Source organism: Ichthyophthirius multifiliis (assembly GCF_000220395.1).
Source record: "Ichthyophthirius multifiliis unplaced genomic scaffold scaff_1120509249423, whole genome shotgun sequence".
NCBI classification, from domain to species: domain Eukaryota; phylum Ciliophora; class Oligohymenophorea; order Hymenostomatida; genus Ichthyophthirius; species Ichthyophthirius multifiliis.
Window position 1 is genome coordinate 39,661 of NW_004087729.1, and position 14,986 is coordinate 54,646.

General features: G+C 14.3%; 3 protein-coding genes across 3 annotated transcripts, besides 24 other annotated features; all 3 read left to right on the forward strand. All coding sequences in view use genetic code 6, as the record gives it.

The window, feature by feature from the left end:
• Positions 1-1,331: 1,331 nt before the first annotated feature.
• Positions 1,332-1,452: a microsatellite.
• Positions 1,453-1,664: 212 nt separating this feature from the next.
• Positions 1,665-1,718: a microsatellite.
• Positions 1,719-1,981: 263 nt separating this feature from the next.
• IMG5_003020 (hypothetical protein) lies at positions 1,982-5,250 on the forward strand (the record flags this gene model as incomplete). Its single annotated transcript, XM_004039986.1, has 3 exons — positions 1,982-3,182; positions 3,215-4,908; positions 4,997-5,250. Exons 1-3 carry the CDS (start codon positions 2,224-2,226, stop codon positions 5,248-5,250), a joined length of 2,907 nt encoding a protein of 968 aa, XP_004040034.1. The 5' UTR covers positions 1,982-2,223.
• Positions 2,869-2,912: a microsatellite.
• Positions 4,662-4,724: a microsatellite.
• Positions 5,005-5,042: a microsatellite.
• A 249-nt stretch (positions 5,251-5,499) lies between the features above and the next one.
• Positions 5,500-5,549: a microsatellite.
• An 884-nt stretch (positions 5,550-6,433) lies between these two features.
• Positions 6,434-6,465: a microsatellite.
• A 270-nt stretch (positions 6,466-6,735) lies between these two features.
• Positions 6,736-6,790: a microsatellite.
• Positions 6,791-7,752: 962 nt separating this feature from the next.
• Positions 7,753-7,794: a microsatellite.
• Positions 7,795-8,140: 346 nt separating this feature from the next.
• Positions 8,141-8,180: a microsatellite.
• A 1,416-nt stretch (positions 8,181-9,596) lies between these two features.
• On the forward strand, positions 9,597-10,194 carry IMG5_003030 (WGR domain protein). Its single transcript, XM_004039987.1, has 4 exons — positions 9,597-9,685; positions 9,738-9,788; positions 9,841-9,984; positions 10,034-10,194. The coding sequence occupies exons 1-4, from the start codon at positions 9,605-9,607 to the stop codon at positions 10,082-10,084; spliced, it is 327 nt and encodes a 108-aa protein (XP_004040035.1). The 5' UTR covers positions 9,597-9,604; the 3' UTR covers positions 10,085-10,194.
• A 275-nt stretch (positions 10,195-10,469) lies between these two features.
• Positions 10,470-10,525: a microsatellite.
• Positions 10,470-10,552: a microsatellite.
• Positions 10,470-10,553: a microsatellite.
• Positions 10,477-10,564: a microsatellite.
• Positions 10,565-10,731: 167 nt separating this feature from the next.
• Positions 10,732-10,766: a microsatellite.
• Positions 10,767-11,039: 273 nt separating this feature from the next.
• Positions 11,040-13,959, forward strand: IMG5_003040 (hypothetical protein; the record flags this gene model as incomplete). Its single annotated transcript, XM_004039988.1, has 8 exons — positions 11,040-11,224; positions 11,317-11,462; positions 11,561-11,875; positions 11,980-12,649; positions 12,712-12,835; positions 13,126-13,198; positions 13,517-13,759; positions 13,911-13,959. Exons 2-8 carry the CDS (start codon positions 11,356-11,358, stop codon positions 13,957-13,959), a joined length of 1,581 nt encoding a protein of 526 aa, XP_004040036.1. The 5' UTR covers positions 11,040-11,224; positions 11,317-11,355.
• Positions 11,235-11,277: a microsatellite.
• Positions 13,489-13,522: a microsatellite.
• Positions 13,560-13,629: a microsatellite.
• Positions 13,563-13,660: a microsatellite.
• Positions 13,570-13,703: a microsatellite.
• Positions 13,765-13,900: a microsatellite.
• Positions 13,806-13,878: a microsatellite.
• Positions 13,807-13,851: a microsatellite.
• Positions 13,960-14,177: 218 nt separating the features above from the next.
• Positions 14,178-14,213: a microsatellite.
• The last annotated feature ends 773 nt before the right edge of the window (positions 14,214-14,986 follow it).

The following is a 14,986-nucleotide window of genomic DNA, read 5'->3' on the forward strand; positions in this document are numbered from 1 at the left end:
TAAAAAATTATCTTATATAAAATTAATTAATAAAGTAATAATAAAATTGCTAATTTCGAATATATGATATATTTTTATATTTTGCTATTAAACATATTTATAATTAATATTATTAATTAAAGAGGAATTTTATTATAAAGTTATTATTAATTAAATTATAGGTTAATATTTTTAAAAAATATATAAATTCGATTTTTAATTTTATTAATAATATAATAATTTAATATTTTAGTATAATTAAGATTAATTAATTTATATCTTTATCATTAATCATATATAGTTGTTTATCTATAACTTTAGAGATACTGATTTAAAGTATTTATATGCAATTTACATTTAATAAATCAATTATAGAAATTTTGGATTTTATAATTACAATAAAGATTTATTAGTTAAAAAAAGAAATATTATAAATAAAGCAAGTAATAATAATATTAACTTTTTAAAAAATTAGCAGTTGATTTAATCCATTAATTTAATTCTATTTTAATGTAATTAATTAATTTTGTACAGAAAAAGAAAATAATCAAAACAAAAAAATTAAATTTATTATTATTAAATCCAATAACCATGATAATTCCGTTTCTTTTAAAAAAATTTAAATAAAAACAATATAGAAAAATTAAATAGCTTTTGTAATAAATTAAAGACTTTTCATCTTAACAAAAAGTTTATAAAAGAAAAATTTATATAAATTAAATAAAATTTAGCTATTTTAATCAAGAAAATTATACTTTTTTATAAAATTTAAAATCAAAAAAAAAATATGACTTTATTAATTTTAAAATAAATTTAAAAATTATTAATTTTATATATATAATAGCTTCACATTAATGATATGAATTTAACAAATATATAAACTTTATTTATTAATGCTAGTTTTAATATAATAGATGATTAGTGTATAACAATACTTTTTTCATAAACTTGATAATTAATACCAATTAATGAACTTATCTATTAACTTTAAAATAATAAAATTGTAGAAGGTTATTTTATAATGAAATATTAAAAAATAATAAAATAAATAGAATAAAATTTGCATTCATATTTAAATTAATAATACTGGATATAAAGGAAAGTTTTCTGTTTCTGAAAAAATAACTGAAATTTATGATAAATAATAAAATACATGAATTTATTTATATTAATACGATGTAAATACTAATTAAAAAGGTAGTTTCTTAATTTAGAAGATAATAATTAAAAAAAAATTAATTATTATATCAATTCAAAGGAATTATAATGCAAGTTTTAATATATATGTTTTTATTTAAAAAATAAATAAATACATAGTTCATATTTTTTTGGTTTTTTTAATATTAATAAAATATTTAAAAGTAGAATATATATATAATATAATTTAATTTTATGAAAATTATTATTTTTTTAAAAATAATATATAATAATAAAAATAATTTTAAAAATTTCATATTTTATTTAAAATATAATTTTTATTTTTTGATATTATATACGTTTATAGCAATTTTTTTTTATAAATAACTGGACTGCATCTGATGTTCTTATTTTTAATAAAAATTTAAACTTGCTTAATGAATTTCTAGTATTTAAGATTTTTGGTTTTAATAAATCTTATTATTAATATCGTATTTTAAATATTATATCTTCAAATAAATAAAAAAAACAACAATATTTTATAATTCAAAAATAATTTTTTTAAAAATTAATAAAATAATTTTTGATAAAATTAAAAAAATTAAAAGGAAAAGCAAAAAAAAAAAAAAATTTAAATAAAAAACTTTATATAAAATTATCTTTGATAAATTAAAATAAATAAAAAAAGAAAGTAAAAAAAATGCATAATGAATATATCGTAAAAACAAAATTAAATATATATATATAAAAGCATTATTTCAATTATATATCATTAAAAAATAACCTCCACTCCTCCCTCTCTCTCTCCCATAAAAAATTATTAAATCTTAATTATTAATATTAAAAAAATAAAAAGACAAGAAGAAATAATTATAGAATGGATAAAAAATTTTTTTAGCAACAAATATTAAATAAATTCATTATTTCAATTAAAAGATGGTATATATATTTTAAAACAAAAATCCAAAACAAATAAAATTAAAAAAAAAGGAATAATATTATGTGAATTAGTTTATGAATTGATTTTAGCAAAGAAAAATCCTCAATATACTTAATAAATAATTCGAAATCCTTTATTATCTAATTAAAAAATTCAAAACATCCAACATGCACTTTCCCAAATTCCAAATCTCCAACTTGGTCCTTAAGAAGTTTACGAAAACCCCCAATATCTTCTTTATGTATTCGAATATTTATACAAACTTGACAAATCATAACAAAAGCCCCTCTAAAGTATATATAAGAAACCACCATTACCTACAAGTGCGACTACTACGTCAAAAAATTCAAAAATTTTTGAAAACTAAAAAACTTTATCTCCTTAATTTGGCCAAAAAGAAGAAGACTATGATAATGATTTTTAAGAACCTCCAGAAGAATACATTTAATATAATTATATTCCAAAAACAGAATAACACCAAGAACTTTACGATGAATAAAAAATATAATAAGAAGATTAAAATTATTAAGAAGAATAAGAAGAAATAATTCCGCATTTATATTCAATTAAATAGCCTATATATAAAGAAGAAATAAAACCCTAAACATTAGACTCTAAGCCTTAAAAAGAGCCTAAAAAAATCCATGAAATGCCATAGTTTTGGAATAAATATAATTAGCAAAACTACCAAGAAATCAAAGAAATATTAAGCAATAAATTTAATTTCGAGAACAAATAAAATCTTCAACATTTTGACTCTTATAATTGCTCTCCTTAAATAAAAAATAGTTTTTTAATAGAAAAATTTAGCTAAAATAAAATAAACTCAGAAAAAAAATTAAAATAAGCTTAGAAATTCATAGATGAGGATTTAAACTAAAAAAAAATTAATTTAAAATAAATTCTAAAGGAAAAAAAAACCCAAAGTGTAATACTTAATACATGTGAAATACCAGAAATAAAAATTAAAATTAAAGAAAAAATACTTTCTTGGTTATATGAAATTAAGCTTTTAAAAAAAGTATCATATTTAGAAGAAAAATTACCCAAAATTTGCAAAGATGGTATTTTATTTGCTGATATAATTAATATAATAGAAAGTAAACATAATCTTCTAAAGGGGATAGTAAGAAAAAGTAAAAACGAGACATAAATAAGACAAAATTACATAATAATATTTAATTATTTTAAGCAATTTGATAAATTCAATCCTCGCTTTTTTAATAAAGAAAAGGAAATCTAAAACAATGAAAATATATTCTGGGGATTTTTAAGCGATATATACTACTTCTATCATAATAAAATATCCCCTGAAGACTTTAGATATTAAAAAAACACCCTCATAACCCTTAATTATGACAAAACTTCCTTCAGAAAACCCAAAAACTCCATAAACTATGAAGATATAGTCCAATCTCTCTAAAACCAAAGTGAGATTTTACCCAAAAAACAAAGCTAAATAAACAGATATGGTGACGAAAATGAAGAAAACTCTCTTTATTATCAATAATAATACACATCTTTATCAAATCAATGTATAAATGATAAACAAAAAGAAAATTATTCACCTTCTTAGTATCGTGTAGTTATAAACGACCATAAAAAGAATAATAATATATAAAAAGACAATAATGTAAAAGAATCCCCAAATAAAATTCTCATAAACATATAAGAAATCCAAGAATTCGAAATTGAAAATATCAAATAATGGTTAAAAAATTTAGGTTTTAGTTAATATTTAAGAAAAAGTGAAAAATACACTCATGATTTTTCCGAAAATTCGATAATAGAAGATCCTATAAGAAATGGAACTTTAATATGTCTTCTTCTTTCTAGAATAGAAATGTGTAAAATAGATTAAATGCATCGAAAGCCTACTTCTGTTTTAGAATGCTATAAAAACTTTGAACTTGCTTATAAAAATATTCGCACAAGGAAGGTCTGTGTATAAATAAGCCTTTTATGGAGATAAAGGGAAATTTTTTAGGGGAATTATAACCTTTTTTGGCTCGTTATTAAAGGTTTGATGCTTTCTACAAATAATGGAGTAAGTCTTTTATAAGAAAGTTCCTATATATAGAATTTTAGTTCACATAAAGTTTCATAAGGAATTCACGCAGTGCTAAACCAGAGTTATTACAATAGCATAAATGTAAATAACTTGAACTTTTCAAGAAATTAATAATTAGAAATAATGCAGTTTGTAAATAATTAGGGACTTTTAGAAGAATTCGGAATTAATTTTTAAGATTTTTATAGTTTTATAAATGTTTGTAAATAAGGGGCAATTTTATGTTTTATTTTATAAAATTCCTTAAAGACAAAAATTTTGGGGATTAATAAGAGACCGTAAACTAATGCTGCCGTAGTATCAAATGTAAGAAGTTTTTTGGAAACTTTTCGAAGTAAAAATGGTATTTTGCCAAATATATATTAAATAAGAGAAAATTAAATTATAGATGGTAATGAAAATGTTATTTTATATTTAATAGATTCAATTATGAAAGTAACGAATTAAAACTAATAGAATAATTAAGAAATACTGGAAAATAATATTTAAAATGAAACATTAGAAAAAAGTAAAAGTTTTTAAAGATATAATTCAAATAATAATAATATTAATAATAATAATAATAATAATAATAATAATAATAATAATAATATTAATCGGGATAACAGTATATGTGTAAATAAAATTAATATTGATGAACCCTATAGTATTATTCATAATAAATCACTTCAGAATTCTTTAACTTAACCTCTTAATATTAAAGAATAAAATTCAAATTAGCATTAAAATAATTCATTTTAAAATTTAACTAATAATTATGATTAGAATTAAGGCGAGAATGGTTTTTTATATATATATTTTTTATTTTAAATTACTTTTTTATTTTTTATTAATATATGAAAAATTCTTACAAAATATTATATTAAAAGATTCTGAAATTATAAAAAAATGGTTATAAAAAATTGGATTTAAAAATTTATGTTTATATTTAGATTTTTCATAACCTTTTATGAATGAATTTAAAGATGGGTAAAACTAAATATTATAAAAAAAACATATAAAAAAAAATTAGTTTGATATTATGTAGAATTTTGGAAAAGTTAGAATAAAAAATAATTAATGGATTAAATTTAACCCCAAAAAATAAATCTTCTTGTAAAATAAATCATTTAAAATGTATTGATATATTAAAGAAACAACCTGAATTTGATTAAAAACTAATATGGGATGAAGAGAAGTTCTTTTAATGTGATACAGACTTTATTAAAAAAATTATGTTATCAATAAAACATACATACAGAAATAAAACAAAATTTTCGAAAATTAAAAATTGAAAAAAAATAAAAAAATATGTTATATAATCAAAATAAATCTTATTATATTATATTAAAAATGTTAATTCATTTTTTTTTTAATTAAAAAAAAACCAAATTATAATATATATATATATATATATATATATATATATATATATATATATATTGAAATCAATAAATCAAATATATATATATAATTTTTAAAAAAAAAACAGTTATAAATATGGCTGAATTAAATTCAAGAGATAATAATTATAATGTTTTTAGTGAAATAATATTTGAAAACGATAATAAAAATAAAATCAAATATTTAGAACTTCTAATTAATAAAAGAAAAATATAAATTTAAAATTTAAATCCTCAATAGCCATTATCATATTATATAAATGAAGATTAAGCATTAGAATATGTTAGTAATTTTTAATTTATTAAAATGCAATTAAATATTCAAAATATAAAAATATAAATAAAAATAAAAAATAAAGATGAATAATGGGATAAATAAGAATAGGGATATAAGTAAATAAATTAATATATAACAGTATTTGATTATCAAAATAATAATAATAAAACAGGGAAAAATATAATAAAAAAAGAGTAAATATACTATTATAATAAATATTTTTTTTTAAATTAATATATAAAATAAGGAAATAAAATTCATTTAAAATAATTTATAAGAATATAGATGAGGATATAAAAATAAATTAAAAATCTTAGTACAGATAATAAAATAAAAAATAAAATACATACGAAAATATATCAAAAAAGTTTTGATAATTATAAATTAAAATATATTATTTATAACAAAATTTTTTTTTTATATATAAATATTATTTGTGTTATTTATATTTAAAGTGTTATAAATTAATTTAATCGAAATGTATATAAATAATATAATAAAATAATGACTAAAAATTTATAAACACTATATTCATAAATTTATATAAGAAAAAAATTGTTAAAAAAAATTATATGTTATAATATATTAATTTAATTATCAATAAATTAAATATTATATATATTTTTGTATTAAATATTTAAATAAAAAAAAAATATTTAATATAAAATATATTTAATATTATTTATTTTTATTAAAAAAAGATAATATATAATTTTTTAATTAATATTGAAATATTATAAGAAATAAATAAAAACAAAATTATAATATATTTTATATATTATAAAAATATTTTTTAATATAAATTTTTATCTTTAATTAATTTAAAAAAATTATTAATATATATTTTATATATTATTTAATAATAATATAATAGAAAATAGATTTTTATAAAAAAAATATTTAAAAAAATTAATAAATAATTAAAAATTAAAATAAAATATAATTTTTTTATTTATATTAAAATAAAAAAATATTTAATTAAATAAAAATTAATCATTTATATTTATTTAAAAATAAAAATTAATACAATAAAAACAAAAATATATAAATATATATAAATATTAATATTTATATATTTTCATTTATATTTCTTTATATATTTTTATATTTATAATTTTAATTTGAATTTACAATAATTTTATCATTAAAAAAAAAAATTATATATAATGATATAAAAGTATAAATAAAAAATATATATATATAATATTATTAAAATGTTTTTTAAATATTAATAAATTTTTGTTATTATATTTATTTTTTATTCTTTTTTTTTATAAAAAAAAAAATTTCTTTTAATTTTAATAACAAAATCAAATATATAAATATATATATATATAATTATTTATATTATAAATATGAATTATTATATAATTTTTTTATATTTTTTTATTTTAAATATATTTATATATTATTTTTTATTTAATATAAAAGTATTTAATTATTATAATTTTAGTATAACATAAATATATTAGTTTATATCTTTTATCTATATTTTTATTAGAAGAAATATAAATGAATAAAAATATAAAGTAATATTATATATAAATATAATAATTTTCTTCTAATTAATATATCAATTTATCTAAATAAAATAATTGAATAAATTATTAAAAATTTTTATTTAATATTATTTATTATATTATTGTATTTAATTTCTAATTTATAATATATTTATAAAATTCTTTAATAATATTATCCATATATTTATACAATTATTTTTTTTAATATTAAATAATTTTTTATTATTATTTTATAATTTACCCTATCTTAAAAGATTCTTACTAAAATTCAATTTTACTATATTAAAATTATATTTATAACCTTATTATAAATTATATATTTCCTTAATTAATATTGAAACTACATTTATTTAAACAAATGTTATATTTATAAACTATTTTTGTCTTTTTTTAGACTTAAAAACTGATAATTACATCAACAGATTTTTTAATATTATATAATCTATATAAAATATAAAATAAATAATGATATAATAATAAATAAGATAATTTTTAAGCAATACTTCACAATAATTTATCATTTTTACTTAATGCATGAAAAAATTATATTTTTTTTTAAAAAAAAACATTATATCACATAAGTATATATAAACTGTTTTTTATTAAATATTAATGTGAATCAAAAAAATTAATATTAAAATTAACTTTTATATCTTCAACTTTTAATTAAATTACTACTTTTTACAAAAATATTAAATAAAAGATAAAATATTAAATTATTAATAAAGAATATCAAAAGCTTAACCGATTTTAATTTTAAACTAATAAATTAAAAGTAATAAAAAATAAAACTAATATAAATAATAGATTTAAAATATCTTTATTAACTTTAGAATAAAAAAAGAAATAAATTTTATAAAATAAAAATTAAATTATAATAATATAAATAGCAAAATATATAAATTCAATTATTTTTAAATCAAAAATTCATTAAATAATCAACTTTTAAAATAAATAAAAAAATCAATAAAACCCCGCATTAAACGGCTATAAGAAATAAATTTTTCAATATATATGTTTGAAATATAAATTTAAAACATTATTTTTTCTCCTAAAAACTTAAAAGAACTAATTTTTTAAAAATAAAATATTATTTAAAAACCAAAAATTATCTCTTTGAATTACAAAAATAAATTAAACAAGAAAATAATCTAGTTCTTTTAAACTTAACAATAATATATAATAATAAACTTAATATAAAAATAGCAATATGGAGATGAATTACATAATATAATTAAACATATTTATTAAGTTAGCCATTGTAATATATATTTGTTTAAATAAAACTAAAATCATTACTATATGAAAGTTTAAATAAAAATAAATTATATATATATTATAAAAAACCAAAATATAATTTATGGAAAACAAATATAATCTTAAAATTCAATTCTCCTTTTATAATTAAACCTTATTATTTCTAAACTTATTTTTTTTTAATTTTAATAATTAAATATTATTGCAGGATGTGATTTATATAATTTATTATTAGAAAAATATATATATATATATATATTTTGTTTATATTTAAATATATTAAGTTATGAAAAATTGTCTTAAAGAAGAATTTGCAATTAAATATTTATTTAAAATACTTATAGTTATATAGTAGAGTTATTTACAAATAATATTATATATCATGAAATAATATTGTTTTAACAGTTTAATGGTATATTAAATTTACAGATTTCTGGTTGTCAAAAGAAAAAATTAATTTTATTTTAATTCTACATTTTTTTAGATTCTGTTGTTTATTTAGCTCCTGAAGTAATAATTTAAAAGGAAAAAAGAATAAAAAAGAATTTTAAGCTTGGGTATAAAAGATGACAAGGAAATTAAAGAAAATTAATATTTTAAAAATTTAAATTAGATTAATAAAAGTAATTTTTTTATTTTATTAAGAATTTATTTTTTCCATAAGAATAAGAAATATGTTAATTACAAAATTAAAATAATATTAATATTAATTTAAATAAAACATTTTAAAGAAAGTATTTTTATGTATATCTGATTGGTATTATATAAATAAATAAGAGATGCTTTATTGAATATATCTTAAAATCAAATAACTTATTTTTAATTTTTTTATAATATACATTTATATACTATTTTTTATTTAATTATTTTTCAATTAAATAATATAAATTTATTAAAAAAAATATATTAATTAGAATTATAAAAAAAACATTAACAAGAAATAAATAAAATATATTTTTTTTTTAAAAAAAAATAATACTAAATATCTTGATTATTCAAATTTTTTAATTAAAATAAAATAAAATAATTAAAAAGTAAAAAATGACAAAGTGGGAATTCGATTTAAATAAATAACATAAGGAAGTAAATGAACCTTTTGGATATTGCAAGACAATCGGAGAAGTTTAAAAAAAAAAAAAAATGATAAAAAATATTAAATATTATATAAAATTAGATGGATTAAATATAAAATAACGAAAAAATTCAAAAGGAAATGTTAGAAAAAGTAATATAATTTAATAAAAATATGATTATATTTTTTTTTATATAAAAAAAAGAAAATACAAGCTACTGCAACTTAAGGGAAAGAATAAGTTTTGATGGCCTTATTTATGAATTATATGATAGGAAATACCTTAAATATTTTTGTTATATTTTTTACATTTTAAAATGTTTATAATCCATTGAAAAACTTATTTATGGTTGATGAAAGTAAAAATTTTTTTTTAATTAATTAAATAAAAAAAATAGCTTTTAAATAGTATGAAGGAAAAGGAATTTAATTATTAACTTATAAAATGATGTATTGTGCAGTATGGGGAATCATTTTATCAATAGGTATGTATAAATTGTATAATTTAGGTTTGTTCCCTCTTAGTGCGGCTGATTGGATAGATTTAGTTCCTCTTCACAATGTATATATTATAAATATATTTTTAAATTAAAACTAATAAAAAAAGTAATAATAAAGAACATATTAGTTAGGATGAATTGATGATAAATATTATTTAAAATATGTTATATTTTTATTTTATATTAATTTTAAAGTAATAAAAAGAAATCTCTATTTTAAAATAAGATTCTAATTATTTTATTTTTCGCTTTCACATAAAAATTAATTATATTTTTAAGCTAAATATTTTTTAAATATATAAATATAAAAAATATATATATTTTAAGATATTGAATATATATATATATATATATATATATATATATATATATATATATATATATTTATATTATTTTACTATTTATTATATTATATATTGATTTTTATTTTATTTTCAAATAATTTAATGATATCTTTTTTACTTTTATATACATAGTATTTTTCTAATAAATTCATTATATTAAATAAACATTATTTTTTAAAAAAAACTATTAATATATTTTTATCTTTAATTTATTCATATATTATTATTTTTTTTCTTTTTTTTTTAAAAAAAATAAATAATTAATACATAATATAATTAATACATAAGAATTTTGTTTTTTAAAAATATATATATATATATATATTTTATTTGAAATCATTTAGTTATTTAAAAAAAATAATAACAACAAAATTTTATATTTTTTTTTAGCAACGAAAAAAAAAAATATCAAGAAAATAAAATAATAAAAATAAGCATTTATGATTAATTAAGAGTTTTAAAATCAATAATAAGATCAAGGATAATATTTAATAATAGGTGCAATAAAAATTAAGGACGGTTTATTTATTGGTGATGAATTTGCTGCTAAAGTATTTTTAATAAAAAGAAAATTATATATATATGTGTAAAACATAAATTAATAAAATTAAATATAGGATTTAGAATTTTTAATAACTAATAAAGTAACCCATATAATCAATTGTTCTGGTTTATAAATTAAAATTTATGGGAAAACGTAGGAATAAAATATTTATCTTTTTATTGGTAAGAGAATGATTAACAAGTAAAAATGAATAAATGCAAAAAAAAAAACATAAAATTAAAAACAAAAACATATAAAAAATATATTAATACTTATATTAACAAAAAAACAAGTAATTATTTGATTAAAATGATGAAAATATAAATTAAATAATGAAATTTATTCAAGAAAGTTAAGAATAAGGAGAAAGTACATTAGTTCATTCCGTAAAAGGCTAATCTAGATCTTGTTGTTGTTTAGCTGCTTATTTTATGAAAAAGTAAAAATTTATATATAAATTTATAATTCTAAAAAAAATAAAAAATTTCGATATTAATATTTATAATATAATTTTATTATATAATTAATAAAAAAAAGATTCAAATGGACTTTATATAAAACACTCGAGTTCCTAAATACAAGAAGACCTGATTTAGAAATAAGAGCAAGTTTTTTCCACTAACTAACCACTTTAGAATAAAAACTTACAAAATAATTAAATGGATTAAAAAACTCTTCTTGGGATTAAGTAAACGATTTATAAAGTGAAGAGCTTTTAATTAGAAATACTTTTATGAATGCTAAAAACGGACCTATAGCGGATATTTTTTGCAACCCTTAGGCTAATTATTTAGCTTAAAACAAATAAATAGTAAGCAAGATTAAATGGCAAGATGATAATAATTAATATTAGTAAAAGTTGGGAATAGAAAATTAAAAAAAAATACAAAATCATGTTTAAAAGGCTCCCTTCTTAAGTAAGTACTTATAGATAATACTTTAACTAAAATAAAAAGCAATAAAAATTTAAAAAAAGAAGAAAATAATGATATACTAAAATACAATGTCATGAGTAATAAAAATAACTTAAATTCTACAAATACAAATATTAATAATTAAATTCAAAAAAATACTAAACATTATTCCTATTTATAATCTTCAAATAATTAAAACTTATAAATAAATGAACAAAAAAATATGAATAATAATTAAAATACAAATAATAATTTAAATTAAGAAAATTTAAAATAAAGAAGTTATACAACTTCCGTTTTAAATAACTCAAATAATAATCCAATTTAAAATATTAATAGTAATATTTAAATCCCTTAAAATAATAATGCAATAAAAAATCAAATCATAAATAATAATAATGTGTAAATTAATAATGAAAAGAATAAATAAATTAAAACTAATTTGCCTATATCTAATAGTCCAATTAATCCTAAAAGTAATCTTTTAAATAATAACGAAAATAATAATAATTATTATAATTAAAATGTTTATAAAATTAATCAGGATTAAGTAAAAAATGAAATAGATGAAAATTAAGAAAACAATAATAACCAGCAAAAAAGACCTTAAAGTGCATCGAATAATTAAAAAGACTTAAAATAAAACTTAAGGCCAAATATTCCTTAGTAAAATAATTAATTGCTATAAAAGAATTAAAATATTAATAACGAAGTATTCCAAAATTTTTAAATAACTAATTTTTAATTAATTTTTATTTTTTTTAAAAAAATAAGATTAAAAATTAATAAAGTATTATTAAAAAAAATATTATTAATAATGGAAATATAAGTCATTTAACAAATCCTTATAAACCTTATTAAAGAGGAGAATCACCTTCAATTAAATAAAAGGAAAAAAGTAAAATATATATGATATATATATATAAATATAAGATAAATTTTTAATTTTTAAATCCTTTTGTAAGTGTAGAAACAGCTATAGTAGCAAAAGTAGCAACAACAACAACAATAGCAATATTTACAATAAAAAAGAAATGTATAATAAACTAATTAACAGAATTTTAGTAATACACTAAACGGTTCTAACAATAATATGAAATAAGTTTTAAATAATATTCAGGATGAAAATTAAAATAATAACGTAATAAAAATATTTAAATAAATACATATTCATAAATATATATATAGTTTAAACAGTAATAATCTTCAAAACAAATAAATGCAAATGTAAAAGAATAAATGAATCAAATAAATTAAATAAGTAATAATTTAATGAAAACATTGATACATTTCTAACCATAATCTACAATTAATTATTAAAAAAATTAAAACAACTAATCATTAAAGAATAATAATTCAGGTTTAATCAAATAAAATAACGGTCCTATAAGGGCTACAAGTAATGCTTTAAAAAATAATTTTATAAATGATAATTAAAAATAATAAATGCAAAATACAAAAGATAAACCGTAAATTTCATTATATGAATAATAATGTAAACAATAAGATCCATAAAAATCTAATTCTCCAATTATAAGGGAAAATAAAGATATAAATAAAAATTAAATAAATTAAAAAGTAAATAGTATATAAATTACATAATAATAAAAATTACAAATATTATAATAATAATAATAATAATAATAATAATAATAATAATAATAATAATAATAATAAAATAATTAATAATAAAATTTTCAATAATCATATTAATCTTAATAATAATAGTTATTATTATATTAATAAAATTAATTGTAATAATAAAACTCATAAAATTATAATTATAATTAATTTAGAAATAATTCACCTGGGGGATAAATGAGTTTAAATAATAGTTATAATAATAATAATTTAATTTATCAAAATCTTAATAATAATAATATTAAAAATAATAAAAATATTAATAATAATAATGCTACTAATAATAATATTTATAATAATTTACTATTTAATAAAAATAATAATACAAATAGTTTAAATCAATATAATTATTAAAACTACACAAAATAAAAATGGAAATGATAAAATATAAATATACATAAATAAGATATTATATTAAATTTTTATATATATATATAAAAAATGTATATTTTTTGTCTTCTATATAAATATTTTTTTTATTATTAATATATTAAAGTTTTATTTTTAGTTTTTATATATATTAATAATATTTATAAATTTTTTGTATTAGCATTTTATATTATATAGTTTATTTTTTATTTTTAAATTCTAAAAACATATTTATAATAATATTTTTTTAGAATATATATTTTTTTTTCATTGACGTTAATTTATTTTTTTAATTTAAATTTTTATATCAAATTACATTAATTTATATCTTTTATTTATATTTAAAAGTGCATTCTATATATTTTATTTTTAGTTTAATATCATAAATTTATTTAATTTGGAATTGCTTTTTTATAAAGATTATTAATAAATTAAATAAAAATTATAATAAAACATATAGTTCATTAATATATTAATTATTTTTATTATTTACAACATTAATATTTTGTATTTAATTTGTTTATAATAATTATTAATTCAATATTTTATTGCTCATTTTTTGATTCACACCCATTATTATATTTATTTTTATAAATTGATGTTTTAAAGATTTTTTATATATTTATATTTTATGTTATATAATTATTTTCTAGAAAAACCTTTTTTTAATTTCCATTTTTTCCAAATAAAATTAAAGATTAGTTTTAGTATTTTTTATGAAATTATTATAAGTTCATCGTTCATATTGATTTTTTATTTGATTATTTAATTTTTTTAAAAAATATAATAAAAAAATAATAATGGTCACATTTTTTTTAAAAAAATACAATAAAAATAAATAATAAAAATTAACAACTAATTTAAATTTATATGAATTTTATATTTAATTCAGAATTATTTATTTGGTTATCCTAATTATTTTAATTTTTCTTATTAAAATATTTATTAATTTTAAGCAATTTTATTATTCAGATTTTATTAAATATTTTTAATAATTTTTGCTTTTTTAAACAACATATATCTCTATTTATAATTTTTA